The sequence below is a fragment of the Episyrphus balteatus genome, chromosome 3 (genome assembly GCF_945859705.1).
Source record: "Episyrphus balteatus chromosome 3, idEpiBalt1.1, whole genome shotgun sequence".
Classification (NCBI taxonomy): domain Eukaryota; kingdom Metazoa; phylum Arthropoda; class Insecta; order Diptera; family Syrphidae; genus Episyrphus; species Episyrphus balteatus.
In genome coordinates this window covers 12,673,423-12,697,001 of record NC_079136.1, presented here as the reverse complement: position 1 = coordinate 12,697,001, position 23,579 = coordinate 12,673,423, and the positions used below count along the sequence as shown (strand labels likewise).

At 29.8% G+C, this 23,579-nt stretch overlaps 1 protein-coding gene across 3 annotated transcripts in view; it reads right to left on the bottom strand.

The window, feature by feature from the left end:
- The window catches only part of LOC129917197 (uncharacterized), a 139,270-nt gene that overhangs the window by 9,727 nt on the left and 105,964 nt on the right, over positions 1-23,579 (bottom strand). For 2 of the 3 annotated variants that reach the window (XM_055997592.1, XM_055997593.1), the window contains 4 exons: positions 9,949-10,389; positions 8,845-8,973; positions 4,234-4,350; positions 3,843-4,122 (listed from right to left, as the gene is read on the bottom strand). In XM_055997592.1, the coding sequence (XP_055853567.1) occupies positions 3,843-4,122; positions 4,234-4,350; positions 8,845-8,973; positions 9,949-10,389 (967 nt within the window). The remainder of the gene's footprint in view (positions 1-3,842; positions 4,123-4,233; positions 4,351-8,844; positions 8,974-9,948; positions 10,390-23,579) is intronic. The other variant, XM_055997594.1, reaches the window with a different exon arrangement.

Here is a 23,579-nt window from a genome sequence, read left to right as displayed (position 1 = left end):
GCCACGTGTTGCAATTCATTAAAACTGTGCAAGATCCTGCTCCCCAAAAATTGATGAAAGCTGTGTCATGCAAATACCTATGTGCCTAGATGCATGGGAGCTGGCAGATGCAGGAAAGAGGGACTTAAATGTTCACATTTTGTAAGTTTTGCTGTGGACAATCCTGCCAAAATCGTCCACATGAATTTTTTATGAAGACGACGACGAAGAAGATCAGATATCATCGATCAATTTGAAGAAAAATTCAACGAAGCCAAATTTTCTCATAATTCACCATCTTCAACTCCACCTATTACTCCTATATTTCCCCACCTGCTACCCCTGCCCCTCATACCCCAATTCTTTTACCTTCGTCCACTCATAGCCCACCGCTTTATAAGCACATGAGATATTAAACTAGGTTCTTATCAAAAGATAAAAGTTGTATTCATGAAAATGAATTCCCTACAAAAGAATTTTTGGCTAAAAATTAAAAATTAGGAAATTATAGCCCTGTAAACAGGTAAGAAACTGAAAAAAAGAAACTAAAAATAAATAAAATCGGAAATTGTTACTTTTTTGAAAAATTCTTAGTTTGGTGGATATTGGATGTGCAAGTTGTAGAAAATTTTGTGTTCTACAATTTTGCACATTTAAATGACCAGAAGGAAGCTACGGGCATAAAACTGAAAAAATTCAGAATTGGTGTTTGGAGTATGCTTAAGGGGGCGGAGGGGGCGTGGATATGATTTTTTTTTCAATCTACCATTAAAACCTGATTAAATATAGAATAAGAACCACCCAACTTTTTGTGGGATACAAATCCTTCATTTAATGGATAGTTAAAAAATTTTCGAAAACTATCAAAAATACTTTTTTACTATTTTAGCCCTAACTCGGTTATTTGATTCACAAAATCAAAGTGGTTTACATTTTATTTTAGGTAATTAAATTGTCTATAAGATTGATTATGAAGACTTTTGCGTAAAAGTCAATTGTTAAAGAGTTATAGCACTGTTAAGTGACAAGAAACTGAAATTATTGCAAAATCCGAAATTTAACATGTTTTTGGAAGCTTCATAACTTCGTTGTTTTTGGTTGTATAAAAATACTACCAAGATCATTTTTGTAGAAAATTATGTTTTCTACAAGTCTACCAACAACTTTTTTTCAATAAAATGCACCAGAAGAAAGTTATGGGCATAAAAGTGAAAAAAGTGCCAGATTTCTATGGTTTTTCAGTGATGCTGAAGGGGGCGGAGGGGGCGTGGTTGTGGAAATTTGGTTTTTCTATCTACTAACCATACCTAACAACATATCAAAAATTTAGAACTACCGGACCTTTTGTAGGGTAAAACTCCTTTATTTACTGGACTATAAGTGGTTTTGTGGTTTTTAAGCATTTGAGTAGAGTTGCCGAATACTTGCTTATATTTAAGAGATAGCAATTTCAATTTTTTGGATAGAAGATAGTTTCAGCTAAAATGTTAAAGTACCTATTATATTAGCTTATAAATAGCCGTGTTTTTTTCTATTACTCAGTAGCTACTCATTTTTGATTTTATTCGCAAAACAATAATAAAAATTACACAAGTAAGTATTATTTGTTTTTATTGTTTTTCGAATAAAATAAAAAAATGAGTAGCTACTGAGTTGTAGAAAAAACACGCCTAATGTATACAAAATCATAATTTTTGTTAGAAATAGATTTTTACTTGCTCTATAGGCAAGTATTGGTTTCGTGTCGAAAAAAAATTGAGATTTTAATCAAAACCAACATTACGATAATGGAGACGTACGAAAAAGTTGTTCTCGTGGTGCGTCTGTGCGTGGTGCGTCTGTGCGTCCATCTGTACACATTTCCACAGCCTAAACGGGTGGACGGATTTTCTTCAAATTTCGTGTAGATGATTTTTATAGAATTCTGAAAGTTATTTTTTGTTAGTTTTTTATATCTCTCATAGGAAGTGTACCTCAAATACAAATTATTAAAGTTATAGCAAATTACTCGAAAACGGTTTTAACGATAACTTTGCATACATAATATTGAAAGCAATTGCAATGAAACTGCATTTTTAGTTTTTCTCAAAAAAGTTAAATAACCAAAAAAAAAAAAATATATTCCTTTTAATCGTAACAATTTTTTTACTTGAGATATAAGGTACTATACAGGGTGTCCCAAAAGTAATGTATCAAACGAAATATGCTGATAAGCCAACTTTAGGGCTCTCAGAATTTGGTAACTTGTTCATCCCAAATCCTTACGGTTTTCGATTTAATGCAGTTTTTGTGAAATTTCGAAAAATCCCGACTTTGCAACAGTATTTTGCTTCCTCCGCTCATAATTGATTTTTGTTTTTTACAATTCTTTCACTAAAACATTGCCTAATAATAAGAAATAATTAATTTATCAAAATATTTTTTATTTCGTACGCCATTTTGCTGCAAATTAATTAACATGGTTTATAAAAACTCAAATTCTTTCTTTTATTTCAGGGCAACACCCTGAACAAAATTTGTATGGTGTGGCACTGGTTTATTATTTGGAAAACTTGTCGTGTTATTGCAGTTTTCAAAAATGTATAAAAGTTTCCAAAGTTGAAATTTTTGGACCAAAAATAACGGTACTTGTCATATACCGATTTTAGTAAAATTGAAATGTCTCGAAAACGGCTATAACGATTTTGTTTAAAAAATTGAAATGTTAGTTTTAAGCTACTGTCTATCTTCTAATGAACATTTTTTTTTTTTGAAAATCATTATTAACGGTACCTGCGATAGAATCGTTTTTTTTTTTTCAAATCCGATTATCTCCGAAATTGCTTATTCGATTTCAACGAAACTTTTTGTAAGGAAGCATTTATACAATTTAAATATAAACCAAAAAACAAATTTCCAAAAAAATAATTTTTGGATTTTTGAAAAAAATTTGAAAATTTTCGAAAACGGGACATTGAATATTTTTGAAATTTTGTTTTTAGATGTTAATTAGTGATTTCTACAAAATGGCATACCAATTTTATTTTCAAACTTTTATTCCAAAAAATTATTTATAAAAAATTAGTTTTTTAATCTTTTGAAAATTTTTTTTCTAAAAATGCATCTTAATATATCAATCAAAACTGCATACTTGTTTTGGAGGGCAATTTGATTTCAGATTTTAATTTTTTTTTTTTTTTTGAAACGTATTTTATTTTTTTTTCCAAATTTCTATATAAAGAGTCTTAAAAATTTAAGCAACTTTAACTCTAAGAGCAAGTTCGTGCGACCCAGTCGTGCATTTTATTTAAATTTGAATGGGGTGTCCATGTTTGTAGGTTTATAAAGCATCCTGTTTAGATAACATCAACACTCTGATTATAATTAAACAATTCGTTGAAAATATTGATCACCACTTCATCGATTAATTGACTTAGAGAAGGCTTTTGTTATAGGATCAATAGAGTGCTTATTAGGATTTCTTTGCAGAGAACGGTTTTACCCCGATAAGATTATTGCTTATAAAAGCAACACACAATAGATACAAATGCAACGTTCTGCATAGAAAAATGTTACACCATTTCGATCTTCAAAGTGGTGTCATGCAGGGCTGAATTCTGTCACCAAGTTTGTTTTTCTTTATAATAAGCGATGTACTATACGATGTACAATATGACCCAAGTTATACCCAACTAAACACAAAAATGAAGACAACAAATTACATCTTAATTTAAATAAACTCTGAATCCCCAACATGACCACAAAACTAGGAAAAACAACCATGTTTAAGTGGTTACAACTGCTTATTAAAATATTGAAAAGTGAACGTCATAAAAATTCACAAAATCAATCCCTGCAGAGTGTTACTTATTCTTTCCACTTACCTCTTTCATGATGGTGAACATTGTTAACATCTTGAAATCGCATACGTGATGGCATACTTTCAATTGTCTTCTCCAAATATTGTTGATGATTCAAAGCCATCTGATGGTGGCCACTACCTGCTGCAGCAGGATATTCCCTTGAAACGAAGGACCTCGTTCGTTCAGTAGTCAATGGTAATGGTCTTCTGGTTGTTTCTGGGGCTGTCGTTGTGGTGGTTGTAGTGGTAGTTGAAGTTGTCATAGCTGGAACCTCAGTTGGCATTGGATTGTGAGAGTGTTTCTGTAATTCCATTTGTGCAAATAAAGAACACTTAGTTGAATTGGAAACTTATGTCTGACAAAACATATTCAATTCATACCAAAACAAAAATGATAAAATGTATACACAAACCTTAATAAAATTGTCCCTTAATTGGTCAGGGAATACACGATTGGCATAAGAGCTTTGCAAGTACTCGATCCCTAAACGTATGTCACGCAAAAATTTGATAGCATTTTCTCTGGACATCTGTAAAAAAAGAGGAGTAAATTGAAGAAAGAAATTGTACACAAATGAGAGATACAAACTGCGAACCCAATAAATAATAAATAAAATAGATCAATATGGAGAAAATGGGCATGTAAATTCAATGTGTTGACCGAACAATATTATACACCTGCCGACGAAATTGGGTTCAATTATGATGAATTGGCTAGAAATGAAGGGCAAAAATGGAAGAAGGAGCATAAAATGTGGAAACCTAACTTTTTAAGCTATTTAAGCTTTGTGAAACTTTCCTTTAACTCCTGGGTAAGGAACCACTAGACGAATGGAGCAAAAAACAAAAATATTTTTCCTTTCAAAATTTAGGTCACTTTTTCATACCCTTTTCCTTTCCTTCAGGGAAGGACACAGTAATTGATTTATTTTTTCTTAGTTGCTTGATAGAAAAGTTTTCTTCAGATTATAACCTTGCTTAGCTTAACTTTTCTTAATTCAAAAAAAGGATTTATTTATGTACAACAATAAATAACACGGTTTTATCGTTCTTTATTAACATTAAAACCACACACCACCGAAACACCTTCATTGTTGTGTTGTTCAATTTTATGTCGTGTTTTAAATGAATTAATTTTTTTTCTTGCAACTTATAGGTGCAAAATAGAAAATCGACCAAACACGCAAATCACAGCTTTACCAGAGCTCTACCAATAGCATAAGAAATTAATAATCTTGAAACTTTTTTTTTAATCAATTCAAGCCTTTGCTTTGAGATCAAGCGTTGTTGTTTTGCTATTATCAATCACTTTGTAAGAACTTTGAACATTTCAAGGATAGCTAACTTACTTAACTCCATATAAAATACAGACATACTCATAGGTGCAGGAAGTTTTTTAGAACAAACTTTATAATGGTTCCACCTATTACCAGGCACATGCATCATTAGCTCTTCTGTTGTTGAAGTTAAGAGTTCTTATTACATAGGTTTACAGGGTGCTTTTTTAAAAGAAAGTAGAGGGTGTTTTTCATAAGACGAAAAAAAAAGAGATTTAAGTTCAGTCTTCAACAAAAGACAAAATTGACTGAGCCAGAGGCTCTATCAAAAAATTAACCTTTTTTTTTAAAAAATGGAGTTTTACTGAAAAATTTGTAAGGTCAAACTTCTAGTTTCGGAGATAAAGAACATTTAGTGTTTTTAAAGAATAGGGATGTCAACAGGAATTGACATTCCGAAAATCCTTACTTTAAGGTTTTCTAACAACACTCTCTCAGATTTGGAAAAGTCAGCCTTGTATGTATTTTGTTACATGAAAAGGTCTATCTTTCCTAACCTTTTCTAAAAACGCGTGGAATAGTTACAAACCTATTTTTCCTACATTTAACAAAGTTTCATAAAAAAAGTGAAGTTAATGTTAAGCAATGGCGGATTAAGGGCTGGGAGTTTCAAGTTCAAGGGTTTCAAGTTCCAGAACAGAAAATCAATACATTTTAAATACACTTCGCGTCAACTGAATAAATACCTACACATTTTGTTAAGGTTTCATTATTCATTTTGTTTCCTAAAAGTGTAGGTAAAATAATAAGTTTGCCAGCAACCGTTTGCCTGAGAACTGAGATGTTAGAAGAAGTAGGTAACAAAAAAATTATTATCAAAGCGCGGATATTTTTCCACTGACTTCCTTTAGAAGCATTCCATATCGATTGAATGTTTATGTTAGAAGTTCACGGGTTTTTATTGCAGGAATCGTTCAATGGGTTATAAAAGAAGATAAGACCGCGGAGTGCTTTTATATGAGAAGGTGGAAATTGAAAATATGGGTGCAAAAGCTCCCTTTTTGGTTTTCTCAATTTATCTCGTCAACAAAGCAACATTTTGATAAATTGCTTTCTAAACTTTTTGTAGAGAATTAAACTTCCTATAAGAATAATTTTGTTTTTTTAATTGATAAAAAAAATTCCATACCAAAACCGTCAAAACAAACATAAAAAAAATCAAAAATTTCCATTTTTTGAGTTTTTGTTACTTTAAAATTTCCTTCACAATGCTGGGCTTATTAAATTTTTTCATTGAAAATTAACCGAATTTTGAACATATTGATTTTAATTCTTAAACTAGGCCATTTCAATCAATTGATTGATTAAATGAGTGAGCCTGGTAAAGAAAGTAGTTATTCTATTTTTCAATTTTCTTCACCTTGCACATGCTGTGGCTGCTTGCTAGTGGAATTTTGATATCCATTGTCCTTTATCTGCAAGTTTTCAAATGTTTAAAACAATTGTTATGTCTATATCTTTAGAGATTAGTGGTGAATGTTTTAACTTATGTGAAGTTTCTTACCTATCGGTAAAAATTATTTCTAAGTTAAACATTAACGCTTGAATTGAACGCTTTTAAAATTGTTTTTTTTTTTTACTTCTTTTATCAGTTTTTCCCTTCTTTTTTTTTTTGTGAAAATTCTACGAACTTCATTATATATCAAGTCAAGAGTGCATCAATAAACTCACTTCAACTTTTGGGGACGCAATTCTTTTATTGATGATTTTCGTGACGGCCAGCCAAAATCAGTTGTTGTGCTAGAAAATATCGATACTGTGAACATGCATAGTCTGGTAATGGAAGACCATCATTTGGTATATCGTGAGATTATGTGGACAATGGTATTCATCGACCCTAGAAGTTGTCCAAGCATTCAAAAACAATGTTTTGAAGAGGTCTCTAGCACAATCGACAAAAATGCTTTGCAAAATATTTTAAGCCGAATATTTTGAATATGATCAATTTTCTTAAAACATATATTTCAAACAATGATATAAGGTATGTCGTATAATACAGCACAAAATTGGAAATTGAAAAATACTACTTAAATTGTTATTGGAATAAGCCCTTCAAACTTAAAAAATCGTGAAAATAATCATGGTCGGTTGTGAAACCTAATTCATTAAACCATACAATTGAAATATAACACAAGTCAACAACGTTTTTGGTGCCGAGACTAAGATATACTTTTCTAAAGGTTTTTGGTGTGCTGAACTCGAATCTAAAGTCAAAAACATCCTATCAGCTCCCGTTTTTGAAATATTACCGTTAGAAGTTGCAAAAATTACTACTTTTGAGGTTATGCTTTTATGTGAAGAAATTTTTACTTGCTCTATAGGGCAAGTATTGGTTTCGTGTAGAAAAAAAAATCGAGGTTTTAATCAAAACCAACATTACGATGATGGAGAAGATCAAAAAAGTGGTTTTCGTCATGCCGTCCGTCAGTCTGTGCGTGTGTGCGTGTGTGCGTCTGTGCGTCCATCTGTACATGGAGCTAGGGCCTAAACGGATGGATAGATTTGCTTGAAACTTGGTACAGATGATTTTTACGTAATTTCCTAGGACCGTTTTTTTTTATTTTTTTAATATCTCCAATTTAACGCATATCTCCCATATAACGTTTTCGAGGTATTTCAAATTTCTCGAAAACGGCTCTAACGATTTCGTTTAAATTTGGTGTGCGCAGTACTCTTATTGATTCTAACAAAACTGCATTTTTAGTTTTTCTCAAAAAATGCCGAGAGCGGAAATATGGCGTTGCCGTTTTTCAAAAATTGACATGTTTTTTAAGTTCATATATTTCATCAAAGCATAAGCCAATTTTTTCAAAATTTACAGACATCATAGGTATTGAAGTGTAAAATGTAAAAAAAAATTAAAAAAAAAAAAGTTTTTCAAAAAATATTTAAAAAATTGAATTTTTTTAACTTTCGATTTTTTTTTTGTTTTTATTTTTTTTTTTTTTCTCCACAAAATCTTAAATTTCCAATAGATATTTAAGATAAAGATGCTTTAACTACAAAAGCAAGTACGTGCGACCCAGTCGTGCATTTTATTCTTAATACAATTTATTACGGTTTCTGTAAGAACTATTTTCCTTCTTTCAAGAATTTTTTAAATCTTTTCGATATCTTTTTTATTGTTCGAGATATCGTCAGTTTTATGGCTTATTATAATGTATCACATTTTCATCTCCTTTTTTGATAAATTAAGCCAAACACACTTACTTCATTTTAAGATATCTCTCGCAGTAAAAAAGAAATTGCAAAGATTTAAACGGGTCTTGAAAGAAGGAAAATAGTTCTTATAGAAACCGTTATGTTTTATATTTAAAAAAAAATTCGTCAAATTAAGGCATAACACCAAAAGTAGTAAAAAAACGTTTTTTTTTTGCATTTTCTAACAAAAATATTTCTAAAACGTGAACTGCTAGGATATTTTTGACTTTGGATTCGAGTTCAGCACACCGGAAACCTTCAGAAAAGTATATTTTGGTTCATGTGGGGAAAATTTTGTTAACTTCAAAATAAGTCAAAACACGAGTTTTTTAAATTTCAAAAGTTAATATTTCAAAAACGGAAGCTGATAGGATATTTCTGAGTTCAGATTCGAGTTCAGCACATCAAAAACCTATAGTAAAGTATATTTAAGTGCCCGCACCAAAAAAAAAATTAAATTTTGTAGGCCAGTGCAATTATACTCACCAAACCTTGTTCAATGAATTCCTCAACAGCCCTTGCTACTCCAGCCTCATCACCAGTCCAAAATACATACTGCGCCATATCAAACGACGAATACTGTCCATCTTTGTGTTTTAATAAATTTTCGGCTGTCTAAAATAATAAAAAGTGCAAAAAAAATCTCCATTTTAGAGATCAAGAATAAAACAAAAAAATAAATAAATTTAATTTATTCATCATCCTTAAGGTAAGGTCATTTAAAAGTCAAAAGCAAATATGTTTGGCTATAACAATTCTACGAAATAATTTAATATTTCCTTTTTTTTTGTAAAATTTTATTTTTTATTCATTTAACTCGCAGTAAAACAATAACAACAAGCTTCTACTTAAAATTTTTATGTTTTGCTTTTTTTCTATAAAACGAAGCACGTTTTTTTTTCAAATATATCTCTTTTATTCTACATTTCTAAGAAAAAAGACAACGCCAAACAAAAGAATCCTTGGAGAACTCTTTTCAACAAAATAACATCAACAAAAAAATCTGTCTTCCAAAGCTTCCTTCAAAACACACACACAAACGACTCCTCTAATTTTATGAATAGGTAATCTACAAAGCACTGTAAGAGAACTATATGTTTTGTGTCCTTAAGAGGACAAAACGAGAATAGAAATGAAACAGATATAAATCTACAGAACAATTGAAAAACAAAACTAACATAAAAGTCAACAGAAAACAAAGTAAATAATAAAAAAAAACTTCAAAAAAAAGCAAATTCAGTGAAACTACAATTAAATACTTCTTTGCTAAGAACTAAGCCTTACAGGGTGTTTCATTTTCAAATACACTTCAAGAAAAGATGTTTTACTTAGATAAGATAAGTAAAACTTTACATCCGATAGGTTGAAAAATAAGAAAAAATGAAAAACATGTATTTGAAAAAAAAAACACCCTGTATTTCAAACTATTCTCTCAATGCTATAGTATTTTGTGTGCGAACGTTAGTAGTTTACTTGAGAGAAGACAGATAAAGGCAAATTCAAACAATTTTAGAAAAAAAAAACAAAAATAAAACAAAATGCAAAACTTTTTTTTTTTTTGTTTATTTGTGTTTTTAGAATAATAAGAACCTTTAAAGGCATCACGTTCATTGAACGACGTTCCGGTCCCGGCTTTGTGGCTTCCAATTGTGGAACAAAAGTGTCACCAACTTGTTCTTTTTCATTGGAATTTACGACAGACGATGATGATGATGATGAGGACGTAGACGACGAAGGCGACAGATTAGAATTATGTTCGTCGTCAATGTTTTTACTGATGCTTGCCGGTGGATTGACCTGTTCCTTGTTAGAATCGGAAACGGAATCATCTGCTGGTGGTAGCATGGCGGATGTTTCAATTGATTGCGCCGATGGCGGTGATGTGATAATTGACTCGGGAATGTTTTCATTTGTTGTTGGAGATGATGTTATTGTTGTGGGAACGGTTGTGGTTGTAGAGGTAGTTGTGGTTGTTGTCGATGGAACTTCTGGATTTTGGCCGAAAGCTAAACGTGCAGCTCCATAGAAAGGCTAAAAATTGAATTCAGTCATAATATTGAGAATATACACACGATGAAGACGAAGTTTTCAACAAAGGATGAAAAATAAAAATATAAAAAAAACTGTCTACTTTGTTTGATTAAAACAAAATAGAAGGAAAAATAGTACGTATACACCATAGTGAACCGATTACGAAGAGTTCCAAGAAGAGACCAGGAGACAAATTGTTGAGTTGTCAGATGATGAAAGCTAAACAAAGAATAAACTCATACATAGATAGATATGGAATGGAGCCTTCAAAAACAGAAGATAAATCGATGTGAAGTTTGAGTTATCACCATCATAAAGTGGGAATAGTTACATTATGTACTTTTACGTGTATGATACATGGTTATAACTCTTATATATGTAGTTTCACTCCACTTATGATATAGTTTCAACAATTGCGTCAACTCTGTGGGTAAGTGATAAGTACATTACATATATATATACCTGTTGAACAAAGAGATCATTAACTTTTATATAGAAGATAAAATATCTATCTCTGTGCAGGTAGTACCTAAGGTTGGAAAAACTTTAACAAAAGTAGATAAACATAATGAAGTTATGACATTTGGTTGGTAGAAAATCAAAAAACTTAGTTGAGAACACTTTAATAATGAAAATGTTTTAGGTACTTTAGATGATATTAAAATGTATAGTAAGGCAAAAGAGTTGATATTTTGTTTATGAACTCAAAAATAAAAAATTTTTCTGACTTTCATGTAGACAAATGGTTAATTTTGCTTGTTTTCAAATAGAAATTATCGAATTAACTCAAGATAAAATTAACTTAAAATCAGGATGTTGGCTCTCAAAAACTGGCCTTGATAGTTCTTGAAAATAATTTACGGCTAATTACAGCCTCTAGTAGATCCCGTAGGAATTGTCAACAACTACACGTCAAAATTAAAATATTTAGCCAAAAGGACAACAATTAAAAAAATAAAATCAGTATTTTCTAATAATTGGTTCTCATTGTCAAAAATAAAAAAAATGGATTATTGGCTTTAAGTGCTTTAAGCTAAATGGATTAGCTTTAGGTGCTTTTCCCTTTTTTTTGTGTTTTTTTTGTTTGGTATTTTAAACATTAACTTAATAAAATTGCGGTGCAAATACAATTATTTTAGTTTAAACAATGTTAGTATTTCATCAAATCGATTATCTTAAGATTCTGTATAAAAGGAAATCGTTAATTTCTACGAGTGCTTACATAATTTCAGATTGTCGGATCTATGATATAAAATACTTAAATACTTAAAAGTTACAAATAAGTGAACAAATTTATAAAACTCAAAAAATAAAATGTATGACTTGCATGAGCAAGAACTTGCTCTTAGAGTTCAAGTTGATAACATTTTTAAGACTTTTTATATAGAAACTGGTAAATACAGGTAAAAAATAAATAAATAAAACAACACGTAAAACCAAATTGAGCTCCAAAACTAGTATGAAATTTCATTTGCAAAATATGTATTTTTAGAGCCGTTTTAAAAAAAATAATTTTTTATAAAAATTTTGGTATGTCATTATATAAAAATAACACGGTGTAACACTCAAAAAATACGCGGGCGGAGACCTATCAGGTTTTGTAGAGCTAGTCGCACTGAATACGAAACGGTATTTGAAAATCCCCTAACACCCCCAAAATCTGGAGTTACGGGCAAAAAACGGTTTTTTGGACCTTCACCCATTGAAAAAATTCTAGCTTCGACAATTTTTTACCCATTTTCGATTTTTTTACAGTTTCTGATAGAAGATAAATATACCTTTTAAACAATGTATAAAACATGTAACTCGGTTAAACCACTTAGAATTTATAAGATGTCAAAGTTCAAAAATTCAATTTTTTTTGTCATTTGCCCAACTTCGGCATCAATTTAAAGTATATGTTTTCAAAACAACATGCTATTTAAAAAATATATTCTAAAACTATATCTATTTCCCAATCGATCGAGGTATTTTTTATGAAAATCACTTCAAAATTGGCTTAGAAAAAAAAATTTTTCGATTTCAACCCAGATACAGAAATTCGAACTTTTAGGTATAGAACAAAAATGTTGTTTCGGCACGTAGTAGGATAAGTTGGGCGCCAAGATTTGATGAAGGGTTTTTGTAGAGGAGCTCAATACAAACATTTTTTTTCTTTGGGAGGGGGGTCTATCTCCCCCCGTTTAGGTGGGAGGGGCATTTTTCTAAAAAAAAATTATCAAAATAAAAAAAAATTATTAAAAAACAACGGCAACACTTACAGTAATAAATGATACCATTTCCAAAAGGCAGAATTGGGCATTTGATTTTAATTTTTAAATCAATATAATATTACCAATAGTTTTTGAAATAATCGATTTCAAAGTTAAAAATAGGGGAAAAATTTTTTTTTAAAACTCATTTTATACTATTTTTGTCCAGACTGTGAATTTTAGTAAATAAATTTTTTAAACAGAAAACTGCCTCAATTAATTCCTTATCGAACAGTGAAAACTATATATTTCTATGTCTTCTAGTTTTTGAGAAAATTGAAAAATAAAAACAAATAAAAACAAAAAATATTTTGAAAAAAGAAAAATCTGATAAAATAATTTTTCAATTTTCTCAAAAACTAGAAGACATAGAAACATATAGTTTTCACTGTTCGATAAGGAATTAATTGAGGCAGTTTTCTGTCTAAGTAATTTATTTACTAAAATTCACAGTCTGGACAAAAATAGTATAAAATGAGTTTTTACAAATTTTTTTTCGCCTATTTTTAACTTTGAAATCGATTATTTCAAAAACTATTGGTAATACTATATTGATTTAGAAATTAGAACCAAATGCACAATTTTGCCTTTGGGAAATGGTATCATTTATTACTGTAATTTTGTAATTTTTTTTATTTTGATAATTTTTTTTAGAAAAATGCCCCTCCCACCTAAACGGGGGGAGATAGACCCCCCTCCCAAAGAAAAAAAATGTTTGTATTGAGCTCCTCTACAAAAACCTTTAATCAAATCCTGGCGCCCAACTTATCTTACTACGTGCCGAAACAACATTTTTGTTCTATACCTAAAAGTTCGAATTTCTGTATCTGGGTTGAAATCGAAAAATTTTTTTTTCTAAGCCATTTTTGAAGTGATTTTCATAAAAAATACCTCGATCGATTGGGAAATAGATATAGTTTTAGAATATATTTTTTAAATAGCATGTTGTTTTGAAAACATATACTTTAAATTGATGCCGAAGTTGGGCAAATGACAAATAAAATTGAATTTTTGAACTTTGACATCTTATAAATTCTAAGTGGTTTAACCGAGTTACATGTTTTATACATTGTTAAAAAGGTATATTTATCTTCTATCAGAAACTGTAAAAAAATCGAATATGGGTAAAAAATTGTCGAAGCTAGAATTTTTTCAATGGGTGAAGGTCCAAAAAACCGTTTTTTGCCCGTAACTCCAGATTTTGGGGGTGTTAGGGGATTTTCAAATACCGTTTCGTATTCAGTGCGACTAGCTCTACAAAACCTGATAGGTCTCCGCCCGCGTATATTTTAAAACCTCATTTTTGTAACACCGTGTAATTGGTATGTCATTTTGTAGAAATCAATAATCAACATCTAAAACTAAAATAAAAGAAAAAAAATTCGAAAATTTTGTTTTTAATTTTTTTTTTCGGATTTATATTAAAACTACTAAATGCTTATGTATTAAAAATTCGTTGAAACTGAATTATTAGTTTCGCAGAAAATCAGATTTGAAAAAAAAACGGTTCTATGGCATGCACCGTTAATGATGATTTTGGAAAAAAAAATGTTTTCATCAAAAGTATAGGTAACGTTGTCTAAAAACTGACATTTGAATTTTTTCAAAAAATCGCCGTTTTCTAGAAAATTAAACTCTGGAAAGTCTAAAAAAAAAAAAAATACACACCAGGATTAGGCTATAGCTTATAGATAAACAGACAGATGGAGAAAATTTATTGCTGCTGAGCTAACTTTTTCTCATAACGGCACAATCTTTTAGTAAAGTTGGATATTGGTGTGGTCTTAGCTAAGACCAATTCTAGAACACTCCACCGGAAAATCAACTCTTTTCTTTTATTTGCATCGCACACTTAGGCGCCAGTGGTTTTTCAACACACCCGTTGTCTTACAGCGGAATGCAGATTGGGCTTAATTTTGGGCTTCATAAAAGGTTTTTACCAAAACTTTCAATCGGCTTCATTTTGGAATAGGAAGTTTTGTATAGGAGCTAAAATTAAGTTCTATCCGCCTATACTAGACTTCAGATTAAAATTTGTTCACTAGGTTATAAATTATTGTCTGCTCAGACAAAAACGACCTTAAATATTTATCGTTACCGACTCGCAATTTTGGCAAAAAATTTAAAATATTTGTAAACGTTTTTCGTTCTTGAACTTCATTATGACAAAAATGGTCTTTTCACTAAATAATAATTTTATTTGACAATATTTTATGAGTGCATCACACATCACAGTGAATGTTTTACCCATAACTTCATAAGTAAAAACACTTTAAAAACTTTTTTTCATTTACTATTTGAATTCTAAGTTTTTATGAAGAATACATTAACATTCTCTTTTAAATCTACCGTGCCTTTTTTTAAATTCTAATAAAATAACAAATTTAATATAATGAATACTCCCATTTAATACTTCAATATTCAAAATGGAAGCATCAATAAATTTCCACCTCTCAGATCTTTTCCCACGAAGCTTCATATCCGCTTGTTTTGAGTGCTACCAACCTCACCCAACAAAAAAAAAAAAAAGAATACAAAAAAAACTACACCATTTGCAATATATCAAAGTTTCTCCGATAGAACAGGAACTAAAAAAAAAAAAACAAGAAGAATTCCCATTAATACAGTCAAATAAGGAGAAAAAAGGGGTAAATCTCGGAATGAATGTTAGTAGAAATTTTTTTTGCTCAATATCTTCCTTTTGCCATTCTATAACATATCTCAAAAGTCTAGAAAAATCTCATGTCCGCTTGTCGCGATTTCAAGGTCAAATCGCGAAATGGAGATTTTCAAAATTAGTAAAAATAGGCTATGGTACTATATACGCATATGATACATGATTTCAAGGTATTTTTTAATGCTGATTCCAAAAAATCTAAAATCAAGACAATCTGACGTCTCTGGAAAAAGTTATACCTGTTTTTCATCTGCCAACTCATATTATTATAACAGTTGCAAGCTTACTGCCGAAAAACCCTTAAAAGTTATGGTAGATGAACCAAATTTTGCTTGAAGATTTGAGAATCCATCATTATTAAAAATCAAAACAATCCATTACAAAAAATATATATACCTACGAAATAATGGTATTTTTTGATGGAGGGGCAAATTTTAGGATATGCACTAAAAAAGATTCTTGTTCATCTTAGGAATAAGTGCTAATAGGCTATTTTTTTCATTTTAATCTTTGTTTGGATATTCTTTAACTACCCTCAAAAATCTAAAAAAATCTCATGTCCGCAAGTCCTTGGTTTGAAGATAAGGTGCAGATTTTAAAAAATTAATAAGAAAAGTTTAAATTTTTATATGTATACCAACATAAGCGACATGATTTAAAGGTATTTTTTAACACTTATTCCAACAAAATTCACAAACAAGTCAACCTGACCATCCTTGAAAAGTAATGCACCTTATTCATGTTGATCTGACACAAATATCTGAAGTGTTGTTTTTCAATTTTTTAAAATCTGCACCTTATCTTCAAACCAAGAAAATTAGGACTTGCGGACATGAGATTTTTGTAGATTTTTGAGGGTAGTTAAAGAATATCCAAACAAAGATTAAAATGAAAAAAATAGCCTATTAGCACTTATTCCTAAGATGAACAAGAATATTCTTTAGTGCATATCCTAAAATTTGCCCCTTCATCAAAAAATACCATTATTTCGTAGGTATATATATTTTTTGTAATGGATTGTTTTGATTTTTAGTAATGATGGATTCTAAAATCTTCATGCAAAATTTGGTTCATCTACCATAATTTTTAAGGGTTTTTCGGCAGTAAGTTTGCAACTGTTATAATAATATGAGTTGACAGATGAAAAACAGGTATAACTTTTTCCAGAGACGTCAGATTGTCTTGATTTTAGATTTTTTGGAATCAGCATTAAAAAAATACCTTGAAATCATGTATCATATGTGTATATAATACCATAGCCTATTTTTGCTAATTTTGAAAATCTCCATTCCGCGATTTGACCTTGAAATCGCGACAAGCGGAAATGAGATTTTTCTAGACTTTTGAGATATGTTTTAGAATGGCAAAAGGAAGATATTGAGCAAAAAAAATTTCTACTAACATTCATTCCGAGGTTAAACCCTTATTTGACTGGATTACATAGCAAATATTCATATCGATTGCATGTTTTTCCCTCGCATAAAAATAAATCACTCTAACACAAAAATAGGACAGTGATGCATTTGATTGTTCCCACTGCTGCTAGCTATAAACATCTAAAATATTTTACTTTCAAATCAGAAAAAAAGGAACAAAATTCTTTCCTCGTATTCATTTCAAATCCATTTTCAAAAACAATACAAAAAAAAGGCCACCAACCATTATATCAGTGGGTGTTTTTGAAAAAAAAAATATATATATAAAAAGTTTCAAAAACTAAACACCGAAATCCACTTTGCCACTTCTTTTGATCCCAAAACAACCAAACAAAAAAAAAATAAGTACAGAACCCTTTCAATATTCATTCCGCCCACGTTTTGTGTTTAAGGGAGACAAGTAGATATAGTAGCCAGGTAGAACCTGCTCCACTAAAAATGCTTAACATTAAAACACCACCTGGACAAAAAGGAGCACGAAGGACGAACAGAAAAAAAAAAATTAAGCCGCGAAATGGTTTTCTAAGTGAAAACAGCTTTTAGCCTAATTTTTGTTTTGAGAATAAAAAAAAAAAAAAATAAAAAACGTACCCCTTTGGCATATAGCCTGCTGCTAAATTGAACACAAAATTTGCATCTCGACTCGACCTATGGTTTATTGTGTTATTTGACTCGCTGTTGTACTCCTATAACATAAAAAAATGTATAAGGTATATCCTAGAGTTCAATTGTTTGATGTTAAGTAAACCATGCACGAAGAAGAGGATCAACGCTGCTTCAATTTTTATGTTGCTGGTTCTATTTTATGCGCTCTTTAAATCTAGCGGTACTTCTCATGAAGGGTAGTAGGTAGAAATATAAAATTTGTCTGCACTCTGCACATTTAGAAGAATTCAGCTCCCATTTTGTTTATTTTGTTCATTGTGAATTCTTAGTATGAGAGAAGTACCTCCTGCTCATAGCTTTAGCGCATCACACGCACAGTTTTTCAAAACAGTGTCGGATTTTCCAAAACATTAAATAAGTAGAACTCATTTTATCCTGAGTAAAGCAGAACCAAAAGTAGGGTTATAAGTTTGGCCAGTGTGTAAACTGTATGTTCATCTGTTCCATCATAACTTCTCAACTACTCATTTAAATTTGACAAATGAGGTATCATTAGAATCGTCCTTCTCTTTTCTTGATTATAAGCTATATGAAATCATATTATATTAAATATTTAAGAAAAAACTAAAAAACTCTTTTACCATTTTTTTAAGGAAATGTTTTCAATTATTCACTTTTTGAAAACTTACACTGCAACACATATAGCATCTTATAACATAGCCAAAGTTCGAGTTCCTTTTTAATTTCTACGAGCCTATTCTTTTTTGTCTCGGGCCATCAAATTCCAATGTCAAATAGAGTTAACAAAGAAAACTGACGTTCGGATATAAACAGTTTAACTGAGGAAGATTATTCCTACTCGAGTGAAAGAGTTTTAATTAATTGAAAATACCTGCAGGTTGGCTAGTTAAAAGGATACTAATTTTTAGTATTAAACTACGGAGTCCACCAAGGTTTTTAGCCGAATTTACCAGTTTCCGAAGCGGATCACCTTCCCAACGGTAAAATCACTAGTTTCCGAGGCTTCTAATTACTTCTGAGAGCATTTTATATAGGCTACTCCGAGGTATTCAGAGAATCACAAATTATAAGAACTGTGAAAATATTATGTAGCAAGTTTCACCATCACCATTTTACATAAATGGCTTTTTCTAGACGGCCAAATTGAAAAATCTTAGTTTTATGAATTTATGCTTAAGACAAGAACAAGAACTGCTGTGAAATCAGGGCAATCACGTAAAAAAAGAACACCGAATTCTAACACGGGTTGGGGTCAAAATCCCAAAAACCGAAAACCCAAAATCGCGAAATTCAAAAATCCAAAAAACCCGAAATCTAGAAAATCAAAATGGTCCCGACAATCCAAATTCCAAAAATCCCGAAATCTCAGAATCCCGAAAACATAAAATCCCAAATGGATCTCGAAAAATTATATACAGGGTGTCCCAAAAGTAATGGATCAGACGAAATATGCTGATAGGGCAACTTAAGGGCTCTCAGAACTTGGTAACTTGTTCATTCCAAATCCTTACGGTTTTCGATTTAATGCAGTTTTTCTGAAATTTCGAAAAATCTCGACTTTGCAACAGTATTTTGCTTCCTCCGCTCATTATTGATTTTTGTTTTTTACAATTCTTTAACTAAAACATTTCCTAATAATAAGAAATAATTAATTAATCAAAATATTTTTTATTTCATACGCCATTTTGTTACAAATTAATTAACAGTTCCATGTTTTATGAAAACTCAATTTCTCACTTTTAATTCACAGCAACACCCTGAAAAAAATTTTTATGGTGTGACCCTGGTTTATTATTTTGAAAACTTGAAGTGTTATTGCAGTTTTCACAAATGTATACAAATTTCCAAAGTTGAAATTAGAATTAAAGATATTACATTTTAAAGGCAACAAAACAGGACTTTTCAGAGAAAAATAACAAAGAAAAATAAACACTTTTCTCGACTGTTGTTTGTTTATTTCTTTTTGAATAAAAGCCTCGATTTTTGTTTGTTATTTTTCTCTGAAAACCTCTGTTTTTTTGCATTCAAATTGTAATATCTTTCGTTCTAATTTCATCTTTGGAAAATAAAAGTTTCCATTTTTGAAAACTACAATAACAGGGCAACTTTTTAAAATAATAAGCCATTCTCACACCATACAAAATTTTTTTGCGGTGTTGCTCTCAAATAAAAGTTAGAAATTGATTTTTTATAAAACTTGAAACTGTTAGTTAATTTGCAGCGAAATGGCGTATGGAATAAAAAATAGTTTGATTAATTAATTGTTCCTAATTATTTGGCAATGTTTTTGTAAAAGAATTTTAAAAAACAAAAATCAATAATGGGCGTAGTAAGCAAAATACTGTTGCAAAGTAGGGATTTTTCGAAATTTTACATGAATTGCATTAAATCAAAAACCGTAAGGATTTGGGATGAACAAGTTACCAAATTCTGAGAGCCCATAAGTAGGCCAATCAGCATATTTCGTTTGATCCATTACTTTTGGGACACCCTGTATACTGAAAAATGTACGTAAATTTAGAATGTGTCGATCGTAGAAACGAATTAGACGGGAAAAAAATCGTATTGATGTTTTTTAATTTTTTTGGTTTATTTTTTGGGATTTTGGTCTTTCTGGATTTTCTAGATTTTGTAGATTAAGACTTTCGCAATTGTGTAAATCGCAAGGCCAAAACTTTTATTTTGAGGAAAAAGTGCAATTAAAAAATAATAGTTTTGCCACAAATTCTGCAATTGAGGTTGAGTTTTATTCGATTCCCAAAATAAGTTTTTTTTTTTTTTTTTCAAAAATTAAAGACATTTTGCAAGCTTAAAGCGCATTGCAGTGGATATGTGAATGCTCAAAACTTACCGAAAGTGAGAGATCATTAATCTAAGAGCTAGAACTTACATTGATTTACTGACTAAAAAGTTTGATATAGCTATGCAAATTAAAAAAAAGGCCAACTGCGGAATAAATCCACGTGAAGGTCCTTAAAAGTAAAAGCAATTTATCTTAATTTTGACACCCAAAAGCCCATAAGGGAATCCACGTGGGTCCAATCGAGCTCAAATCAATTATATTGTTCAGGAAGGGGAGAAAAAAGAAAAACCAAATCCAGTCCTGTAAAAAGTCAAGTGTACCTATGTGCACTGAGGGGGCTTTCAAATGATTGTTATGCGGCGGCAAAAATATACTAATTAAGAAAGTGTATTAATTTATTCTTAGAAGTCTTGAATCATATTTTTTTTTTGCAAATTCAAAACAATTTTACGAGTATGAGTTCTTAAACTGATGAATGAATGTAAGAAAGGTTTTTGATTTCTGGCATTTTCAAACTTGACCAAAAAGTAAAGCAAAAAATGAAAGCAAACATCTCAATTGCCTAAAGTCATTATATCAACAAGAAAAGAGATAACAAAAATTAATTAAGGACACAATTTTAACCAAACAAAAAAGAATCTTTAATATTTTAAATAAAAAATTCAAAAAACAAAATCATCTCAACATGATAAAATGAAGAAGGTTTAAATCCAAAAAAATATCCTTTGATGTATTTTATTTTTTTCTCATCATATTTATTGTAGTTAGAGAATCAACAAGCCATAACGTATTTAATTCATTTTAGATATTTAACTGCTTTTCAATTTTAATGGACAAAATAAAAGGAAAAATGAAAAAAAAAAACAATTAAAGTTGAAGTTTTTATTTATTTAGAAATAGCCAAAAGACTCTCAAGGCTAGACAGTATGATCATAAAATATTGAAATGGATATCATATCAAAGAAAACCAAGTAATTGTACGCATTGAAAATGTGCTAAGAAATCATATCTATATATCAAAAATCATATTGTGCAAAATATTTCAAACCACAAAACTTTCAGACAATCTAAAATATTTACATATATAATATCTTAAGGACTTTGTTTTTTTTTTACTTATGGGGAGAAATGATTTATGATATTTTTCGTATATAATAAGTACTCATAAAGGTCAAGGTTTATATGGTTTTATAAAGTAAAGCAGAAGTTTTTGTCTAATAAATAGGGTGATTTGGTAAATTGTGGTTTGAAATAAAAATAGGAAAATAGGAAAATAATACTAAAAAGAATTTTTAATTATTTCTACGTTAAAACTGAGTAATCAGACTAATGTCAAAAAAAAAAAAAAAAAAATAACTGAAAAGGATTCTTAATAGTTTAAAAGTTCGTTTTTCTATTTTTGCCAAAGTTAAATAAAATGTATTGGTTGATTTTGATAACTAAATATTACACTGGATTTAACAACGACGTAGGATTAAGTGTTCAAACTTTATCGAACATATCAGTTAGGTACTCAATTATTTATAAATAAATTGTTTGTTTTTGTATGCTACCATTGTGAACAAAAGTTTTCGAACAAAAGTTCAATGAAAGAAAAGTTAAGCAAACGAGAGGAATTAAAAAAAATCTATAGATTGAGTTTAAAGTAAACTTAAAGGTTTTGGGTAAAAAACTTTATATACAAAGTAGTTTTTGGTTTAATTTAAATGTTCTCGAAAATATAAAAGCTATTAAATATTTCATTTAAAAAGTACTTACGAATAAAGGGAGAAACAAAAATCTCACACCATTTTATATATAAAACAAATAAAAAACAATAAACAAACTCATTCTTTTAACATTTTTCCAGAACATTAATCTGCAATAATAAAAACTGAAAATGAGTATAAAAAAAAAGATATTCAATGGATATAAAGTAAAATTAAAAAATAAAAATAAAATACAATAGGCTCAGTGACCTGGAAAAGATTTTTTCTTTTATTTCAAGCCAAGCTAAATTAAAAGGCTCTCTTTTTATATTTTATATATATAAAAAAAAAACAATAACATCCTGCTAATGGATACCATAGTTATGCGTTGTTATGTGTATATTTTTATTTTCTCTTAATATGGATGTATCATATTTCCTCTAGTCCTTGCCAAATAAGTTCTTTATTTTTTTTTTTTTTGGTGATGAAAATATTTTAATTAATTTGTGGTGTTCTTAATAGTATTAATCTTTTTTTTTTGTTTGTTTAATCTGGGATAATAAAATGCTACAAAGGATTGAAATTGAAAGATATGTGTCTTTTGTTGATGCTCATGATTCATTTAAAATACTGAAGCATTTGTAATCGTAAAATATATCTTGCAAATGTTTTGTATGAAAATATAAGGCTAAGAACCCTCAAAACATGAATTAAGTTCCTTGAAAACAAAAAAATTATCGACAAGAAACCAATAGTTAGTTTCTTGTCAATCATTTTTTTTTTTTTTTTTGACTGTGCTAAACGAGCGACGGCGCGGCGGCGGAACGAATTATTTGGGAGCTGATGATATCTACGAAGAAAAAACTGTAACTTCCCGTTTAGTTTTTTCATCATGTCTACTCTTAGCCCGACTCCCGTTACAAGGACAACTCTAAGGTTTTCGTTTATCCTATCATCCTATTTTAAAAATTGCAGTCATATAATGATAATAATAATATAATTGTTAATTGTGACAAAAGCAAAGGGCCTTTCAGATGACCCTTATTTTATCCTGCCCAAAGAACAAACTTTTAACCATTTGTTTCCGGAGTAACTTTTTTTAAAATTTTTTTTTTCGAAAAAATTACAAAAATCTTGAGAAAAAGTTTTGATATTACACCCTAAAACAAAAAAATAATGATTGTTCTAATAATAACATTGTAAAAGGAATGTTTTGAGCTGAGAGTAAAAAAGTCGACGTCCATTTTTTAGTACAAAAAACTAAAAGATAAAAAAGCACGTAAAAACCAAAAAGTCTTATTAAACTAATATTTAGATCGGAAAATTAAATTTTCTGATTAAAAACATGTTTACATATTCCATAGATTGATAATAATTCTCTTTCAGTGTTACAGTTATTTAATAAGCTCTAAGCTTAAGGCTACTTGAAAATTGAGAAAACCCTGACAAATCCTGCATTTTTTAACTAAATATTAACTTTTATAGATTTATTAAATTTTTTGTTGGTCGTAGATCGTAGTACTCATAAAGCAATAGCTCATGTACTAATTTTCAAATTTTGATTATTACAACAAAAAATAATTAAAGCCTTACAGAAGCTACAGTTAATAGCAGTGGTAAAACTTTACTTAATAGAAGCAAAATTATTAGTTGTCTAGATTTCTATTATAGGGGCAAACACTTCTTAACATCATTGGAGTACGGTTA